This window comes from Lepisma saccharinum, chromosome 13 (genome assembly GCF_977018435.1).
Source record: "Lepisma saccharinum chromosome 13, izLepSacc3.1, whole genome shotgun sequence".
Taxonomy (NCBI): Eukaryota; Metazoa; Arthropoda; class Insecta; order Zygentoma; family Lepismatidae; genus Lepisma; species Lepisma saccharinum.
In genome coordinates this window covers 46,635,229-46,656,838 of record NC_139241.1, presented here as the reverse complement: position 1 = coordinate 46,656,838, position 21,610 = coordinate 46,635,229, and the positions used below count along the sequence as shown (strand labels likewise).

The following is a 21,610-nucleotide window of genomic DNA, read 5'->3' as shown; positions in this document are numbered from 1 at the left end:
ATCTAGTCTGGTCCGCACCTCAATCGCAGTCCTTGGTTAGCGAGTGCAAAACCATTTGGGTTACGACACGTGGAGGAGATATGCTCGCCTTTCCTCATCCGACACGATATTATGCAAACTATTAAAACAAGCTTCCACACCAGAATTTAAGTAAATTTAAAGAACCTACAGACTGGTTGACGAAGGTCGTTCAATAAAGATTTCTCCCAACCCACTTCCAGTGGTCGTATGGGGATGAAAGTGCACATGGATAAACATGCATCCTTACATGTGACATACTGCAATTTGTAGCCATGATGTAATTACTGTTTCGTTTTATGGCTGTGAAGGTGTGGGAAGGTGTATGAATGCAGCCAGTGGAGTACAGTGTAGTTATCAGGTTGCTGTTCCTCTAATGCAACACACCCCAGCAAATTATCCAGGACGACGATGTATTATCCAGATGCCTCATCCCATGAGGTCATAAAGCACTGGCATAGGCAATTCAAATGTGGTGGGACATCGGCGGAAACGGTTCCTATTCCCAGTCAACCGAAGACAGCCTTGATGCAGACGCCATCAACAAAGTTGGTGCTGCAATCGTAAAAGATCGCCGCATAACCCATTCGGGAACTAGCCGACATAGAGTCAAGATTAGTGCAGGGTCTGAGGGGGAAAAATCAAGGATCATCTGCATATACGGAATGTTGCAACTCGCTCAATTCCCCGGTTGCTCACGCCATTCCGGAGGGCAACCGAGCTAGGTGCTGCCTCGAACTTGCCACGTGCCAAGAAAACCAAGAGGACTTTTTCGCCAGACTGATTACACAGGATGATGCGTGGGTTTATCATTATGACCCAGAGACTAAAGCACAGTCTAAATAATGGAAGGAATACGACTCACCACTACCGTAAAAGCAAGTGTCCAACCCTCAGCTGGCAAGGTGACGCTCACAAGTGTTTTGGGACTAGACTAGTGTTGACCGATTTGCTGGCAAAAGGGACCACAATAAATGCGACCTATTGCTGGTGAAATTACTGAGCGCCACCAAAAAAGAAAGGCACGGTATGCTTTCCGAAGGTGTTCGTCCCTTGCAAGACAATAATCATATCCACAGTGAGAATATCGTCCAAATGGCGCACACATCTATGACTGTAGGATTCTATCTCATCCAGCTTATTCTCCTGACCTTGAACCACTTGACCTCTTTCCCTCCATGGAGTTACTTTTGGAAGGCAGGCTCTTCCCAGATAATGACACACTGATTAATGAAGTACTGTCATGATTCGAGCTGGTATTGGAGGACGGCGGGTTAAAATGGTTCAGTGGATATTGTAGTCGAGACTTAAGACATGCGCAGTGTGCGCAAAATAGAAGTAAAGATGAGGTTGTAATCTTTGTACGCGTGCGCAGTGATATGGAGAATGTTAAATAGGGTTGTTTGTAATGATAGCTTCCAATTTTAACTGAATAACTCGCATAATTACAGCATAAAAGTACAAGAAGGGTCTGCACAGCTGCATAAAAGATCGAGAAGTGTGCCGCCTTGGGTGCTAAATACGTAGAGAAGAACTAATAAATGTGTGTACTTGCGTGTCCCCCAGCCTGTGATAATTGGGTCAGACAAAATCTTTATTGAACGCTCCTCGTACGTGCGCTACTGATCGCTCTCCATTGCATCTTCTGACAACAGGATTTCCTCTCCGATTGTACACGGGGAGCTCCATGGTCAGTTTTAGCACTTCAAACAGCGTTGGCTGGAGAACAATGCTTGTTCCTACCTGCTTTCTGTGCCGCGCTTGGCAGAGGAAGGGAACTTTCCTTGGTGAAGGGGAATTCAGATCCAATTTTAGGTAAAAATGGAAATTGTATGAAATTGTCTGACTTCTGTTTTTGTTTCACTTGCATGTCTGCGGTATTAGTGTTTAATATCTATCATATCCAATTAATTTAGAGTGTATATATCTAAATATTTATTGTATTTATCTAAATCTATACAAAAAATCAAAATTGTTTTGGTACAAATTTTCAGAACACACAATCCTCTTTCATTTCCTTCTTCTGCACGTATCCTAATCCATGTTCTCTATTTTTGTTACTAGTTCCAAATCTCTGTGATTTAGATTTGTTCTTAGCATCCACTCTTAAGTTTTCCTGAACTGTTCCGCATACTTTCGAAGTATTTTCCCTTTTGTCTCAGCATTTCTTCATCTTTGCCTGTAAGTGTCCAGCAACCAGTCTTCTATCTCATACGTGCCTTATACACACTTTCTCGACACATCGGGATGACATCATGTGCTTCTGAAATACACAAAAAGATGTTTTCATGTGTTACTATTCTGACTTTTATTTCACTTTACTCTGCCGCTGTGGATTCTATATATTTATTGCTGTGCTTTCTCAAACCTGTTATTTTTTGTCTCCACTGTCTAGTACTCCGATTCCCTGTAAAAAGGAACTAGGTAGCTGGAGTAACATTGAAGGTAACACTTCATTTCTAGAGAATTATTTAGACATGCATTGGTATTTTTTTTTATTTAGCCTCGCTTTTCTGCCTCTCTTGGCTATTCGGGACATTGAGGGATAGGTGATAAGGGACACTTACAAAGAACACTCATGCACAGACCGGGACTTGAACCGGGAGCTTCGAATGTCGTCCACTTCGGCTTTACACATGTCCCATAAGTAACTATATCGCCAAGTTAACATTTTATTCTCGGCGTTGGCATCATTATTATAATTTGGTATTTTGCTCGTCTACAGGTTTCTGCTGTCTCCAACTTCAACTGTTCATGTTTTGAACATCTGTATCGTATCTCTTTCTTCCCATGGAGTCGTCCAAATTTGTTGTCCTTTCTCTCTTTCTTTCTCCTTCTACGTGTTCTCGGTACTCCTTCATTCTCTCACAAAACATACCCTATCCCGATATCTTTTTCCTATCCATTGATTTCCTTCTAGGACTTGTTAATTTCACACCTTATACATCCATTCCCCGTGAAATCCACTTCTTGAACGCTTCTAAGTCTGTCGTAAAGAACACCAATTTTGCAATGATTATTCTGTTCTTTATCTTCTTCTCTCATTTCCAACAACCCATCAGTTTCACAGATACCTGAAATATACTTTATTTATTCTTGATTTGCGCACATAGATCATAAATAATGATTTTAACACGACAAGAAGTGAAGAGAATCCTGAATTAAGAGATAGCATCCGCCTCTTCAATCATTCTGGCTCCTACAATCATTATTTTGTAGTTGATGTGACGTTGTTTCCTACAACGATAGCTTTTATGCTCTAATTATGCAAGTTGTTCAGTGAAAAGTGGGAGATATTATTAAATACAACCCCATTTAACATTCTCCATATCACTGCGCACGTATACAAAGACTACAACCTCAACTTTACTTATATTTTGCGCACACCGCGCATCTCTTAAATCTCTACTACAATACCCACTGAACCGCCGTCCTCCAATACCAGCTCGAATCGCATAAGCGATGAACGAAACGAGGACTTTTCTCGGAAGCCTTTGCTTCTCGATGCACGCTCCAGATGTCTCTAGTGCCGTCCAATTATGTCCCTGACAAGACGATGCTGCATGGTTTATGCAGAACTTCTTGTGCTGAAGCCTGAATAACTCTTGGAGAGCCGGGAAAAGAAACGGGGGCGGCTCGAAATTAAATGGGTTTCATCTGCTAACTTGACGTCTCCATGGCATTAGGATCTGTCCAATCACGGTGTCGTTTAATTAATGGCATTCCTAGATGGGAGACACTCGGTGTGTAATCTGTATGACATCTAACGTAGCAAGCGCTTATCTAGAACCGTTCCAATCCCACGTTCCCCCCCTTTCATAACGCATTTCGAGATTGTTCCGAGAGCTATTCATTACGGATTGGACGTTTAATTGCAGATTCTTCAGCTTTTCATGCAGATCTGATTAAGATCATGGCGTTACGGAGTTGCGTACGTGTGTGCGATGGAACTCAAAGGAAATTTAGGATATTCTCCTTACCCAAGTGAATCTCTCAGATCTTACATTATTTTCGGCTTCTCTTTGTAACAGGATTTCTCTACCTAGGCGGCGGGTGTTTTTTTTTGAGGGGGCCTGCAAATTCAAAATATATATTTTCGACGGTTGAAGTTTTTTTCTAGCGTTTTAATATTAAGCATGGTGTCCAGTGAGTGATGAATTACACGTAAAAATGGGTCACATATAAGGGAAGAGTTTAACGAGTACAAACCCCTTCTCATTGGTTTGGTAAACATTTTGCAATAAATGTGTAACAAAATTAAAAATAGCGAAATTGATCAAAACGTGATTATTTTTTTAAAAAAAAATCTTTTAATTTTTCTCTTTCTCTCTATAATTAACTAAATAATTAATTTACAAGACAAAATTGCTTATTGCGAAAGTTTTATTGAATGTAATTTGAAATCTCTTATTAACAATATATAAATAGTAACAATTTCAATTATACCGTCCTCGAGCTACACGAAGTTATACCCCACCATTATTTCTCTATACATATGGCCATGCATATATATATAGAAGGTTTTTTAACCAAAAACTTCAACAATGAGAAATTATTAAGGCAACACTATGTTACATATACAAGTTGAATACCTTCGAAAATCTTTCACTGATACTTCTTTTAGTGAATGAGAGTGTGTGGATTATTGGCCCTACACCTTCTCCATCTACTATCCAGGGTTGCTCTCATCGATCAAAGAATGAGTGGCCCCGAGAGATGCTTTATGCAGGGGCGTTGTCTCACTGGACATCGCCAACCTCGGCAGAGGCGGCGATTGGGTTCCAAAACTGGTGGGCGGGGCAAGGACAGTTTACTTTCCTTTAGTAGATAAGGTTTAGCATACTGAGGGGGCAAAAAGTGGGAGTGGCCCCCCTAGTCGCCGCCACTGAAGCTCGGGAATCAAACCCGGGTCTCCCGCGTGTCAGTCAGACGCCCTACCGACAGGACTCCGCGCCTTATACTCTGACTGAATTCATTGTGATAATTCTTTCTTATTTCTCTTTTATTTTCTCGGCGATTCCCTGGTTACTTTATTATTCACGGGGGAAATCACAGGACATTCTAAATGAAAGTCTATATCCGCCAAAATAGGTGACGTACGTAGATTTAGCACGTGACCCAATCGGACAATCCGCCATCGCTGACGCTCTACCCGATTGGCTTTTCCGCATTAACCGTTATTACTGGCGGGAATTTTTGGGCGGGAAATGCTGTGGTTGATATTTAGAGGACTAGAAGTGCGTAATTCGCGTTGATTAGAGGTGAGAAGTCAATCTACAGGGAGGTTATTGCAGCATGCCACCGCAAGAGCTTCGGCCGCTTGCCGGCCCAGTCATGCAACAGGTGCCGGCAAATTGCGTAACAGATAGCCCGTTACACAAACCGCTTGTTTTGTAATGTTTCCACTTTTCACAATTATAGTTACAATTACAACTTAAATAAGCACGTACCTTGCCGCAAGGATGCTGGAAAAGGTGTCCTCTAAAATACAAATATTTCTGGCACTTTATTTCTGCCCATATCGCTTCTGACAGCAATGACTCATCCAACATAAAGGATTCAATTTTTCATTCTTGTCTTGCCTTCGAATAAACAAAACCGTGACTCTTATTTTGCAGATAACACAAGATTAATCCTTTTGAACACTAGAGTCAGTGGCGTGCCCAAGATTTTCGAGGGGGGAGGTTACGTATACATTATTATGCAAAACGAAAGCGCAGATAAACGAATTATTTAACAGTGTCACTTAATTTTAACGTGTGAATATTTTTGAAGTAAAGTAGCGATCATACACTGTGTGCGTTTTTCTTTCTGAGAGCGCCATTTGAAATAAGCACTTTTCCCCTTTTGCTACTATGGGATAAACTGAATATAAAAGGCTATAACTGCTCAACAACTGCATCTTTTTAAGAAATTTAAATTCTAAATGTAAGAATGAACAAAAAGCAACATTTTATGTAAATTCCGACAATTGTGAGTCCAGGGGGAAACGGGGTCCAAATCCCAAAGTTCTATTTTCCCCGTAATTACGCAAAATTTCTGAACGTCGTAATTTCCATATTTTTTTTTTTCAAAGTTGCGGCAGGAGCATTACATATCCTCATAGAGTAGTCTTTTGTTGTGCTTCCCTCAAAATTTGGTCCATCCAGTGTCTATAGAGCCGACGCTAGAAGCGAAATTCCTCAGATGTCGCAAGAGCGTCAGCGGCTTATCGGAGTAGTGGTAAGCCGCGAGAAGCCTCTCGATACTACGCGAATGCGACAGCTGTCGGCTACCAGTTGTTTAGACGTGTTCACTTCGGTTTGCGTTTATCAGTACTCGTGTTGTTTATACTGTGTTATTGAGTTGGTGTGCTAAAGTGCTAGTGCTTTATCGTGTTATTTGTTATTCATTCATTAGTTATGCCGCCAAACAAATATAGAGTTTTTATGTACGATACTTACGTGAAAACGAACTCTTGCAGAAAAGTAGTCAGGCGATTCGCAAGAAAATTTCCTGGCAATCCTGTTCCGGACAGACATACTGTTTACAACCTCGTTAAAAGATTACGAGAGACAGGATCTCTTGAACCTAAGAAACGTGTTTCCAGACGACGTGTTCTTACGGAAGAAAAGCTAGACGAAATTGGTGAACGACTTGAACATACTCCAAAAAAATCCCTCCGTCGGCTTGCTCAGGAAACAGGCATTTCAAAATCCTCAGCACGAAATGCCACTAAATTACTTAGATTAAAACCCTACAAAATTACAGTGGTTCATGAATTGCAACCGCGCGATCACGCGACTAGAGTTCGATTCTGTAACTGGATGCTGGATAATATTGTTGCTGGCAGAGTAAATCCAGAATTAATCATATTTTCAGACGAAGCTTGGTTCGAATTGAATGGCCGAGTTATTTCACAAAACAATCGCTATTGGAGCGCAGAAAAACCTGACCTTGTGCATGAAGTTCCGCTCCATCCTGCAAAAATTGGTGTGTGGTGTGGTTTGAATGCGCACAGAATAATAGGGCCTATTTTTTATGAAGGTACTATCAATGGTGAAAGGTATCGAAGAGACATACTACAACCTTTTTTTGAACAATTAACGGACATTGAATGCCAGCAGTCATTTTTTCAGCAGGACTCTGCTACTGCTCACACTGCTTATGAATCACTTAATTTTATTGCCGAGATTTTTGAGGACAGAATTATCAGTACTGAGTTGTGGCCCTCTCGTAGCCCCGATCTTACTCCTTGTGATTATTATTTATGGGGAACATTAAAAAACAAAGTGTATCAGAATAACCCGCGTACAATAGAGGATTTAAAAGAAAATATAAGAAGAGAAATTGCCAGAATCACACCTGAGGAGCTTATGGATGTTCAGAGGAATTTCATACGCAGATGCCGGAAATGTATTGGTGTTGAAGGAGGTCATTTTCAACATCATTTATAACACAGAAGGTTAGTGATCATCATTATTATTAGTTTTAAATATAATTTTACACTTTCGGTTTGCTTTATGCGCCGCGATGCTGTCTTCCCTTTCTGTCAACCGAGGATAAAGTAGAGATGTCTAAGAAAGATTAGATGTCTGAAATAAGGTTGTAATTGTAACTGTAATTGTGAAAAGTGGAAACATTACAAAACAAGCGGTTTCTGTTACGGACTATCTGTTACGCAATTTGGCGGCACCTGATGCATGACAAGGCCGGTAAGCGGCCGATGCTCTCGCGGTGTCTAAGAAAGATTACATGTCAAAAATAAAGTGCCAGAAATATTTGTATTTTAGAGGACACCTTTTCCAGCATCCTTACGACAAGGTACGTGCTTATTTAAGTTGTAATTGTAACTATAATTGTGAAAAGTGGAAACATTACAAAACAAGCGGTTTGTGTAACGGGCTATCTGTTACGCAATTTGCCGGCACCTGTTGCATGACTGGGCCGGCAAGCGGCCGAAGCTCTTGCGGTGGCATGCTGCAATAACCTCCCTGTATTATGCAGGCAAGATTAAAACCATTTCGAATTACCTTGCGCGCGTTTACACGGGCTGTGAGAGGGGGGGAGAAAACGTTGTAAAGAAATTACATTTCCTGAAACGAAATGATGCAAGGCTTGTTGTGGTCTGTAATTGAAAGGATGGGGAAGGTTTTTAATTTTCCTCTTCATTTTCTCCACCATTTTTTTTGGTTTTAAACTCTATGCCTCTGCGTCTTGTGTTTACTTGCAAAAAAAAAGAAAAAAACTGACCTTTGTACACGCAGTGGGATGCAGAGAGCAGTGGGGTGGGTGGGTACTGAACGAATCTCACCGCTAAAGCAAGCATATACGATACAGGGAAACGCATTACAATAGATGCGTATTATGCGAATACCAAGAGCGATACGCAATTAGCGTGTGAAATATGGCATGAAAAGCAATTTTTCTGTTTTTCCCTCCCGTTTCTATCCCGACAAGAGTCGGGGGAGGTGGGGGGGGCAGAAACCAGCCCGTTTTTTTTGTTGTTTTTTTGTTTTTGACATGAAAAATTCTATTATCATACACGTAATAGCCAGAATGACTTTTCTTTATGCTTGTATATATACCCTCTGTATTGAAACTGCCCCGTTTCGGGAATTGCGAGCGTGTTTTTTTTTTTAAAAGAGGTGGGGGTTAAGAGCTGAGGGGTGGGGGAGATTGACAAACTGCTTCTAGTGCGTCGGGAATGAATAGAGTTCTATTACCGAACTCTAGTTAATTTTTTCCCGCAAATATATTTTTTGTTTTGTGGCTGAATAAAAATGGAGGAGGGGGTTGATTTTTCAATGCGCCCCATTCTTTCATTCGAAGCGGGCGCTGTAGACAAAAGACGGTGGTCAAAAAAGCATTTCTCCTACGTAATTGATGTATGTTAAGAGTGCACGGACAAATGAATAACGCACTCTAATTAGCAAATATTAAAAAAAATACAATAGAATTCGAATCTCTCTATTTATGTCCCCTTGTTTATCCTGTATCCACGGTGTTCAACAATGTAAGCTTACTGTTGGCCAGCTTTGTTTGTTTCATTTTTTATACTTTTTTTCAGTTTTTATAAGCTTACGTACCAATGCATACGAGCTAGGACATTGTTTTCGTTAATTGCGATAATCAAGCTACGTGATTGGCTGATTCTAAGCGGCCCCTGAGTGCATAATGTGTGCTGCTGGACCAATCATTTTTCTCGTTTTGTGCTAATACTGAGATTTGTATCTATGGAGTTCTTGTTGTCTGCAACAATGGTCCTCTACCGCATGTACCCTCAATATTCATGAATGATATTTTTTTATGGCTTCATTAGCTATTGCAATTGCTGTTATTTTACTTTATGTAAATAAAATTTTCACATGAATGCATCCACGGTAATATCTTAAAATCTGTTTTACCCTTCTGTAATTAAGATGTTTTTAGATTGGAAATTATTTTACGTCACATTTCTGACTCTTTGGAGTATATAATGAACAAATGTGCCCGCAGGATTTTTCGGCAAAGGGGCAGCAGTGCTCAAAGTTGGGGAGGAAGGAGGGATGCTATCGCCCAGGTAAGAAAATACTCAGAAAGCAAAGCCCACACACTTTATTCTCATCATGTCACAAAATAGAACATTAAAATGTTGACCAAGGCAAACTCTTCATTATTGACATTATGAACCGAATTAATATTTTTGCGTGGAAAAAGAAAGTATGCATTTAACAAAGATTGATTTCTTTCCAGTTATATTAATTCGCGTAATCGTAATGCGTTTTGAGAAAATGAGGAAATAGCCCCCCCCAAAAAAAGGAACAGACTTGATTTTACTAACAGTTTTTTGTGAAATGTTGTTATAAATGCCTTAAATAATATGAAAAATGTTTTTTTTTTTAATATAATATTGTGGTCCAAATATGACCTAAAGAAAAGCGCCATCATGTTAATAGATGCTACAAACGTGTTTGAATTTACATAACTAGTCATTGAAGAACTGGTCATTGTAATGTTCAGTGTTCGTTGGTTTTCGTGCATTGTCAGGCGAAACATCACGAATCAGTTTTCGAAAAACCAGCGGCTTACAAGGAGCTCTATTTTCATTTTTATAAGCAGTGAATGCATTGTAACAAAATCAGTATATTCTAACTCCGAACAAAATTACTTCGAATTCGAACTTCAGAATTTGTTAACGCCAAGTAAGAAATGAACGTGCTACTAGAATTCCACTGCTGTGTCATTGTTCTGTAATAAATCACAATAACTTTATGCGATTGTCTTACTTAATGCATTGTTTCCTCTCTTTACAGGTTCTGCGTAGGGGACAGGTTCTACTTGTGCGAAAACAAGATCCTCTGCGAATATGACTACGAGGAGAGAATGGTCTTCGCCAACATGGCGTACAATCCACCCAGCATCGCACACATTAAGCGACAGACCAGCCATCTGCCGGTAAAATCCGTATTTACCTGTCCAAACGCTTTAGCTTTAAGACAATTTAATTAGAGTTATGTGACAAACAAATGATTGAATTCTGCTGCTGGTTTTTAAAAATAACGAAATTTGAGATTTGTGGTCATCTGTGCCAAGGACACGTCGAAAGTGCTTGCAGCCTAATATGAGACCTATTCTCAAATTATAAAACTTTCTCGAAATGTTTTATGTGTAGAAAAGTATAAAATATGGTTGGTTGATTGATTGATTGCAATTGATTGATTGAAATTGATTGATTGATTTTAAGTCCACTTTATGCACAGTAAGGCTAATTGGGACAGGGCCTACAGTTTAAAGTGGGATCCAAACCACTATGTGCCTCCACCGGGTATCGAACCCGGAACCCCTTGATTACAAGGCGACGACGCTACCTCTGCGCCATCGGGGAGGCCCAGTAGAATATGAAATTGTATGCACCTTAACGCACACAGATATAAACATTTGTGTGGGCTAACACAAAATATATGTTTAATGTATGTGTATTGGATATCTAAAAAATGAGTGCCGGTGACCATTTTTTTAAAAAATAAGAAACTAGCAAGTAAATGATCATTCATTAGTGTATGTCAATTTTCTTTACTAATCAGGTCCACTTGTTCAGTAATACTAGATAAGTTAATCAAAATTAACAGATGCGTTGAAGGTCAACCAAGCATATCTTGGTTGGTTCAAACAATACAGTTTATTTTCTGTTCACAGAGGAATTTTGCGGGGAGGGGGAGTTTACTTAATTTAAAAACCATTTTTGAATGTACACTCACCGGCAATAAAAATATGACACCTAGATCCTAACTTTCCTGCAAGGTGTTGTGTGTTGCATAACTCTACGGCGGTGGTAGAAGTTGCCATTGAATATTTGCTGTTAAAATCCATTTATCGCTATGGACTTAGGCAACACAGCAGGAAAACGAGTATTGCATCATCTAGGTGTCCCACTTGTATTGCCGGATACTGTACATATGCATAAGAAACTGGTACAAATTAATTAAGTGGGGCTTCCGATCCCCATCCCCCCCCCTCTCTATCTCGGTGCACTTCTGAAGCGCATCAATTTGATAGTTGCCAATTTTCACGTGATGCGCATGTGCAAGAAAAACATAGATTCCTACACTCTATAATAAATAAATGGGTCATTTGTCGACAGATGTCAGCAGCAGAAGTCGAGGCATCGGTTGATGTGTGATTGTTTTTCCTTACGTCCTCGTTTGGTGGTGTAGACAAGTATATGTGTATGTTATGTTAACACACCAGCAATGCGTGTATAGTTTCCCAAACGTAGATCCGAGGATGCTCTTGCAACTAAATTTTCCAACTTCCCTTGCACTTACAACATCTAGTTGATTTTTTAAGACGTGTCTTGTTATGCACATGTAGGAATTTTAACAGATGTAACCACCACATCTAGCTTAAGAAACTTAAAGGTTTATTAAGCTAGATGTAGTGCTTACAGCTCTTAAAACTCCTACTCGTTGGTAGGTTGGTTAGCGTTTGAAGCAAGGGTCTTGGGCATGATGTAAGTTTATTCCAAAATGCATGTGACCACTTAAACACAGAGGGGTAGAAAAGCGACGTAAAATAAAAGTACACAACTCCTCCAATACTCTCTCATACCCATTGCCTACTTCTTGCGTATATAAAATAATGGTGTGTTTGAGCACAAACGAGCAATTTTAAACTATGTCCTCGGTATGTTAGTTTCGTGCTTACGTCCTCGTTTGGTTGGGTTGACAAACTTGTGTGTGTGTAACATCTTATTACCTCTCTTTGTCCCTCTCTCTGTGTGTACATTGGACAACGCTGAAATACCACTGCCAATGAAAAGAGAAGGAAACGCGCTGTGATTGGCGGACTTTGAAATTACCTGATCTTGAGGGCCAGCTAGCCCAAGGGCGTTCTTAGACGTACAAAGGGCAATCTTTCACCTTCAGTAAGCCTGCACACGAATTAAGGCCTTGTCAAATGAAGCCCCGCTCTTGTAATCCAATACCGACTCCTAAATTAAACGTCTGTCTGCAGCATGTGCGAGCAGTTACGCGTAAGAAGCACGCAAAAGTCAGCCATATCAACCAGGATTGCGGCCGTTTTTGGAGCGCAATGAAGGAAGCCCATTTGGCTGCTAATATTGTACATTAAGGTTCGAGTAGTCTCCAACTGGAGTGAAGCCCGTCCTGATGTTAATTAAATGAGCTTTGTAACAGAATCCGACATTCCTGGAGACTCCGAGATGAAGTTTTGATCCCCTGGCAAGGAAAATTGCGTTTATGGCGTAGGGGGGGAGGGGACTGGTTGGTGGCGACCTACGAGTGGAAACACGACTTGCTTGTTGCCTCTGAAGGTGAAGCACAAACAGGGTTACATATTAAATCCAGTGACAATGGAGACGGACCTTTTTGGGGTACGAAAGTGGCTGGGATGCAACAAGTACTCTATTCTTGAGGGTGCTGTCAGAATACTGCGTCACAGTATGGCTGCTGTGCGGGGAATATCTCGGGAACTGATAGTACTAGAGAGTCAAACAGTGCAAATTTAAGCCTTATGCACTGGTCCAGTCGGTAGGTTGTCTGACTTCCACGCTGGAGACCCAGGTTCGATTTTCGGGGTGAATGATCTCATGTGGAAAAGTTTACGGCAATGTTCCTGTATGAAAGCGGCTCTGAGGTTCACTCAGCATCTTATAAAATGGGTCACCTTGGGGCAACGGCTGCTGGAGCGTGGTGTAACATTCACGAATGGCTGCGATCGAGAATCTGTCTGGCCCTACCTTCACGGCATATTACATATCACAATTTGCGGGGGGTAGCGCTACCTATCTTTACAATACATGCATATATATATATATATATATATATATATATATATATATATATATATATATAAATAGGGAACGGATTTTAAGGTGTAGCACCTTTCCAAAAATATACCTGTTTTCATACAGATCGTTTGAGATGTATTTTAGGACATGAAATCAAATCAACTGAACACACCTTGTTGCACCTTTTCGTGAGATTAGCACATTTATCCCCTCTTTGATTCTTCAGCACCTTTTTACTTCCTTTCCTTTAATGTTTTGTTAAAAATTGGACAGAAAAATAAATTATTTCCACTCTTTAAGCAGCTACATAAAATCCTTTGGTCTCATTTTGTAGAACAGAACGAGAGCTATGAAATGGTATAATATAATCATTGCAGCCCCAATAGTTCCAATAATAATGTAGCAAAACCAAAGAGGGAAAACACAAACCTCAAGAAAACCTAATCGGCAGAACCACAGTTCTCTATGCGGTCCGCGCGCAACCACAGTTCTCTATGCGGTCCGCGCGCATTATATACAGAAGGCGCAGAAAAAGATAGCATTGAATAAATGAATTTTATCAGCACATTTTTGAAAACATTTTCAGAACCTTATTTTCCCTTTCCATAACTTTAAACCTTAAAATCCCTTCCCTAATAATAAGGGTCTTCATTTTAAGTCGCCTTTCTGCCACTTTTATATAATGCAAGCGCGACGATGAGGATGAATGATGATGCTGAAGTGACGTAAAGAATGAGGAGAAAATGCCAAACACACATGGACAAGACCCAGAACTCATACCTCCCACAGAGAATTACACTAGCTGCGGCGCCAGAGCATCGTTAGGCCACATGAACGCAGTTTTGAGCGTGTACTGCGTGGGAGAGATGTTGAAATTTCAGTGCGTTCCGAAAATGTCATTCGCTCTCTTGTTTCCAGATTAAGAAATTTTAGACGCAGATTTTCTAATTTCTGATATATCCACATGTCCATACATGGGTTATTGTATCACGATATGAAATGAAATTAGTTTTTAAATCCACTTTATGCACAGAAAGGTTGAAAGTGGGAACAAAATCACTATGTGCCTCCACCTGGGGGTCGAACTCGGGGCTATTTGATTACAAAGCGACGACGTAACCACTATCCCATCGAGAAATGTTGTTAGATAATTTATAACTTGTGTGTCTTTTTATTTACATTTATTATTGTAATCACCTATACGTAAATTTATAAATTGTGCAAATATTGTTCGTGCTCAGGTCTTAGGAACTGATGTAATATACATAGAAAGCCGTCCTGGTGCCTTGGTGGCCGAACGCGTTCTGGGTTCGAGTCCTGGACTGAGTATGGATGTTAGAAGTAGAGTTTGTCTTCAACAATTTCATATTATCATCGTTCTCTCTGAGTTTCGTGCATTTTACGTCGCTTTTCTCCCCTTAGATTAATCGCCACGATGAGGATGAATAAATAATTTGTTCAAAACTGGGACCTCTGACTATTCATCAGGGCTGTTAAAGGTCCAGAAATTTAAATCAATTCAGTTCCGGTCCAGGAGAGAAAATCAGGAAGCGTAAATGGGTTCTGGACCGTAAAGAACCTTTTTATCTGTGAAGTATTTCAATTCGGTCCAGGAACCTTTTTCCCGATCAATTTCAATACGGTCCACGAACATTTTTTTCCGAATTAGTTTAAATAGGGTGCAAGTTCCGTATTGAAATGAAACAATACGGAACTTGGATCGAATACGGACCTGACGATAAACAATTATCCACTTGTGAGCATGAAAGACTAATCCAGGTGTTGGCTGAATCGAGAGTCTAAGGAATAAGGCCGTTCCTAATGGTAGAAATGGGCGAAACGCAAGCGCTGCAGTCACGTTACCCCTCTCCATGTAGCCCCATTCTCTCGCGCGCGTTCCTTCCCTTGGTTGTAGCAGCGCTGGCCGTCCCTGTACTTTTAATCGGTCAACCCTGCTCCTGCAGCGGAACCCAATAGAAGCCATTAGAATTTTTAGCTTCCTGGACCTTAAACAACCCTGCTATTTATCCTCGTCGTTGCGATTAACCAAAACTGACTGGACATTGACGAATAAGAATGAGTTATTTGATCGAGTTCTTGTTTTTAAGTCCATGCACAGATAGGCTGATCTGGACTGTACTTGCAGTTTAAAGTGGGATACGAACCACTGTGCAATGTGCCTCCACCGGTATCGAACCCGCGGCCCCTTGATCGACGTATAAAATAATAGAAATGCAAACAGAAGAAGTCACCGTGGCGTAGTAATACAAGTAAACCCATTCCGGAAATGACATTGACACCCGTCACCGCACCCCGTTTCGCACGAACGAGCATCCCCACCTGCGCTTCAAAGGCCAAAAAGTTGTTCTTCCATATCAGCCAATCAGAGCGCAGTAAAATTGAAACGAACTGATCGAGATTAACAGAACATGCAAACTCCATTCTGCAGAAGAAGAAGCGAGAAAAAAAACCTCCAAACCGTTAGTTTATACGTAAAAGCAATACCGGAAATGGACGCTCGAGGAAATGGGAGGGAGTCCAGAGAATCGCTGCAAAAGTTTTCCTTCCCCTCCCAAAAAAGAAGCTAATCTCAAAGATTGACTAGGAACAATCTTCAGTCACGCCAAACAAAAGAAAGTTGTTTTTTTTTCCTTTACGCCTCTCTCTCAATATATTATCCTTCTCCATTCTCAACCGACTCTCACCAGCAGATGAGAAAAAGAGAAATAATTTCTCAAAAGACGCCACAAACACTGCCTCCTTGATCACCGCCGAAACTTTTGATACCCCCCCCCATACCTTATTTTTCGCCACTCCACCTTCATCCTTTCTTTCACGAAGCCATGAATCTCTTTTTCTCCTTTCTTCCACCACAAATAGCCCCCCCCCCGCTCCCCGCCAAGTCCTGGGGAATCCATCCAGTCTATATACTAATGAGGCCCGTACTTAATACGTATTTTATTTCCGAGTTCCCCCCTCGGCACCGTTGAGGAGTTATTGATCAGGTGGAAACGACCGAGAAAGATACGGTTTAGCGAGGGCTAGGATAATGGGGAAGGGTGTGTGAACGAATGGGGGTGATAATAAGTGCAAATTTGGATGGGGAGGGGGTTGAGCCAAATCTGCCGATGTGTTTTAGGTAATTATCATGTTAAATGCACACACGCATTGTATTCGAGATGCACATTTTCATGCTCTGAAGCTCCACATCTGTCGTGTGAAAGTCGCGGACCTCGGTGGTGGAGTGGTTAGCACAGCGCGCTACGACGCAAAGAGTCTCGGGTTTGGATCCTGTCCTGGGCAGGAGTGTCCTTTCGTCAATTTCATGACTCATCCTCATCGTTGCGATTAGCTAAAAGTGGCAGAAAAGTGACTTTAATTAACAAGAATCCAATGCAATCCCTACATAACGTATCTACCTTAAGCAGCAGATCGTCTGGTAATCAGGAGGTCCAGAGTTCGATTCCAGGTGGAAGCACACTGTTCACTGGATCCCACTTTATACTGTAGGTCCAGTCTCGATTAGCCTATGTTATATTCATTTATGTCACTAGCCACTAAAGGGACTCAAATGGACGTACAAGAATTGACAGAGTTTTCAATTTTTGATTGGTTCAAACTTCAAATAAAAACGCCTATGCAAGATATACTAGTTCATAGTTGTTAAAACAATTTCAAATATTATGTAACTTTCTATCATTGTTATAAATTTAAGCAAGTTGTTCATATAATATTTATCTCATGCTTTGTGGTAAACCAGTGCGATTTTTCCCATGCATTAATACCAGGCATTGTTTATACATTGCAATGTATGGGGGATCCGGCCCCCCGGAAAATATTACCTAGTACTAAAATTAAATAATTATAATATGCTTGTTTAGCATTTGTTGTATAATCGATGGTTATTAATTTCCTCTGAGCTTATTGGAAGGCAAGGATTATATTGGGATCATACAGCTTCAAATGACATTACAAAGATTTATACACACTACTACTCATAATAATGTGCATAAAATATTAGTCACAAACTTTACTTTTCTCCAACTGCATCTAACATTGTTTTTGTTATTCAATAAATATTCAATTCTTCACGTATTTGGCATTAATTTCATTGCCAGAGCAGTTGTTTTTATATAAATTATTCCGATCTTAACTACAGGTAAGCTACACAATGAATATATGCTGTTATATTTTTATTCTTATACCGTCTCTTTACCTATTCATGTAATAATAATACAATATTAATTTATATGTTGTAATTAGTATCACATTAAAACATTATTATTGTTGTTGAGACACTTGGTTCGGACCCCCCCCCCCCTCGAAACATATTTCTAAATACGTGCCTGCTTTGAGCCTATGCGAAAAGTAATTCAATCGTACTGTCAGAGGCCTCTGTAGTACTCATAAACAAAATCTCAAAATCTAATAGAGAAGACTTTGAAGACCACCTCCGCCCCTCATGCATTTTCTTCAATTCGAACGCTGCCTTCATGAGCTTAAGTTGTACCAAAACCAAACTAAACAAAAAAACAGCCAAACATCTGCCTCTCAAACAGTATCTAAACACGTAATATGTGGTACGCCCGCCTCTAACAAAGTGAGTGAGTTTGTGTTTTAAGTCCACTTTGTACACAGTAAGGCTAATTGGGACTGTACCTACAGTCTAAAGTTGGATCCGAACCACTACGTGCCTCCACCCGGTATTGTACCCCTGGATTACAACGCGACAACGTTACCACTTCGCTATGGAGGAGACATTTGAACAGATATATCGATTGTCGCTGGTTTAACATACTCAGAACAAGATAATTGTGAGGTTCTGACAACAGACTTCCTCCAGCGGTTTTCTTTGAACTTCATGAATTGGTTGCGATCTCTGTGCTAGATGTCTTCCAGAATCAACTTATTCTCTATTTGATTGAGATCAGGAGAATGCGGTGACCACTTCATTCCGTGAATATTCTCCGCTAGGCCAGCCACACCCAATAGAGGCACACATTGTATTCCATTAAGGGAATGGGACCAACAGCTATACAGAACCTGATATGAATTAGTATAGTAATTGCAATTGTTGTAGAATCATTAGAACACACCCTAATTGTCCTACATTTTATATTAATTTTTGGCTGACAAGCAAGGTAGTAGTAAAAATCAGGAACAAAGTAGGATGCAAGGTGGTTTATTCACAACAGGATGTTTCTTACCAATGAAATTAACACCTGACTATTTACTAATCAATTGTTTCATGTTGAAATTTTGGAGATGTTTGTACTGTACTTGTATTTATGTGTCATTTGCAATTACAATATCACTTGGATAAACTTCATATTCTGTGACCTTTCTTAACTTGCTCCTACACTTTTCATTCATCACCGGTTTTGTGATGTCACACACACACACACACCTGGCCACTACTATTTCGTGTCTTCCCGTTTCGCCCATTCCCCTTTCGCCCAGTACCGAAAAACTTGTTTTATTGACCCAAGTGATAACACGCGCCAGAACGGAAGTACCGTTTCACCCGTTACCGTTTCGCCCAGAGGGAATTTTTAAAAGATGGGTTGAATGCGAAGGGAAATGTGAAAGTAAAAAACCAAATCAGGTGTGGCTTTCAAAGGGGAGCCTTGTCGCATTGTTAAATGCATTAATAACATAAATACATATACATTTACATAAGAATACACAGTTCAAACACAATATCAACAATAATATTAGCCAGTGTAGATCTTATCCTTAGTCCAGGGATCTCCCAAAGTAGTCCCCGCCTGGAGATCCGAACGGGAGACTATTTTACCTCCGGAATATTTTACCTTGAGAACATCCATGGCCTCATATTGCTGATTCTTGACATATCTTTTTACAGTGCAGAGTTGTCAGGTCTACGCCAAATCCCCAATATGAATGGAGGACCGCACCTGTCGTTGATCCCTCGGATCTAGCTGGGAAGATCACCTAGTAGTCCACCAACCGTACCCCACCTCTGCCAATTGTGGGACGCTCATGGAGCCATGACAGGACAGCTCTGTAAATCCCGACAGAGCAAAATATTGACCATTTATTTCACCCTGTTGGTTGACCAACTGCAGTGAACAAGCCACTGGCCCATGAGGTCGTCACATGCATCTTGCTCAGGATAGGGACAGATGGAAGGCCTGTGTTGTTGCAGCCATGAACCTTCGGGTTTAAGAAGGCTAGAGAGTTAGTTAGTATTAGCCAGTGAGGTTAGGTTAGGCAAATCTTCTACTGTTTTAGGTATTGCAGGTCGATGCTTCCTCGCGCATTATAAAGGCTGTGTTTAACGCCATTGAAATTAGGCATTCTCGCATACTCGTGGCTCTACACGATTGGGAATTTTTACTTTCACATTTCCCTCTGGGCGAAACTGTACTTTCGTTCTGGCGCGGGTTATCGCTTGGGCCAATAAAACAAGTTCTTCGGTACTGGGCGAAGAGGGGAATGGGCGAAACGGGCATGAATCCTACTATTTATATCTCATCCGCTGAGTGATGTCAACCATTGTTGTACGGTGATAAACTTCACCAGTGGAGATTTTTAGTTGTAAGATATTGTTGAGATTTAAGGCTTTGACAAGGATTTGCACACTATATTGGTCTTCAACGGATAAATGAATTTTAAAAGGGACCCGTTATTTTACCGAAAGGCACCTGCCCATCAATCCACCATACTTGCATTCTCATAGTTTTTTTTATGTACAGGGAATTTCATTGCATATTTGTGTTGATGTGCATTAAAACTTTTAAGATTTCCTCAGCAAACATTCCAGTTTTGGGCAGGGAAATACGTTTCTTCTTCAATAACAATTTATCGACCTCTTTAACATTTCGATACCAAGATCAGCATTATTCTGCAATATATCCACCATCTTGGAAAATGACGTCTTGAAGCTGAAGGTGTTCGTCTGAAAATTAGAATACCTACACAAGAAAATCTCAAAATACATTTTTATACATAATAGTAATTATATGGTAGTTCCTAGACTGTAAGTGCTGACGTGGACGTCATTTCCAAATCAACCAATCAAAATCTTCGTAAAATTTGAAATGTTAAATTTTGGAATATGTCCAGTTTCCTTGTAATACTTTGTTCGTTGTTGTAAATGTGAGTGGATTGCTATTTTCAGTACATTAATAAGCGTCTGTTCTCCTTTCAGCCTCAAATTCCCGGACACTTGAACGGACAGCTAAACGGGGCCGCAGCGAGCATTGGAAGGGCAGCGAACCCGGTACCACAAGGGAATCTTGGGGACCTCAACAACAACATGGCCGGTGGCCAGAACGGACCAAAGACACCTACACTTCACATGGGCAACAGCAGTTGAAGGACATCCAGGAATCGCTGGCTAAAGATGCTCAAAGACCAAAGCTAGGGGATGGTTACCCGAAAACCCGAAAGAGGACTCTGAAAGCTGTTTGTGCAAAACTCTCAGTGCGCATGCGTTAAGAGCAAATTGATTCTTTTTACCTGGTGTAAATATGGAAGCGAAAGAACTTTAAAAGAACTGAGCTCGAAACACGATAACAATGCAGTAGAAACTGCCAAAGTGGCTCAACAATACGTGCATTGTTGCCTAATTCTGTACAGAACGATAAAAACGTGATCAAGTAATTATTCCAAAGTTTGTGAGTGTATCATTTTTTTCGAGACCAAAAAGGAATAAAAGTTGTGATGAGCAATTGTTTCTAGGCTATTACAGTGACGAGTGTTATCCCCCAATGGTGTTCTTGCAGCCAGTTGTAAGGACTTATTTTTGCTTGACCAATGTATTCTGCTTGTTCATGCTCTTGATAGCCAGAACAAGAGTTAATGACTTGCTTTCTGATGATTTTCTGAGGTGCCAAACTTGTTTTATCTTACAGGGGTTAGTCTTGCAGAAAGTAAGGGATAGTCTTTGTCTCGGAGAGTGTCCAGACGTGACCGTTAAGGGGTTAATTACACCTCTTTTGTTCCGCGGTAAGTGAAGACGTCACACTTGAATTGAGAAAGTTGCCGCTGAAGTATGCCTCAATGTAGGAAGACCAGAAAAGGTTACGTTCTTCAGCATCATCAGTCAAGTGTCATGAGCTGACAAAGACGCTCCCCCTCCTTGTGCTAACGGGACTGCTTCCTCCCCGGGTCCCCTTTCATCAGCTGCTCTGTCTCCACGCATCAACTGTGCGAATGCGGTTAGATTGGTGAAAAAAGATAGGGCAGAGTTTTTTTTTCAGCAAAATCTTTTCTTTCTGATTCCCTGGCAAGTTTGCGCCTGAAGTTTTGCGTCGATCTTTTAACAGAAGAAAGATCTTCTTGCTCTGAATGTTT

General features: G+C 40.6%; 1 protein-coding gene across 2 annotated transcripts in view; it reads left to right on the top strand.

The window, feature by feature from the left end:
* LOC145996938 (LIM domain only protein 3-like) overlaps nt 1-20,979 on the top strand; it is a 191,054-nt gene extending 170,075 nt beyond the window's left edge. For both annotated transcript variants that reach the window (XM_083133522.1, XM_083133521.1), the window contains exons 5-6: nt 10,293-10,434; nt 20,463-20,979. In XM_083133522.1, coding sequence (XP_082989648.1) covers nt 10,293-10,434; nt 20,463-20,630 — 310 coding nt within the window. In that variant the 3' untranslated portion in view covers nt 20,631-20,979. The remainder of the gene's footprint in view (nt 1-10,292; nt 10,435-20,462) is intronic.
* The last annotated feature ends 631 nt before the right edge of the window (nt 20,980-21,610 follow it).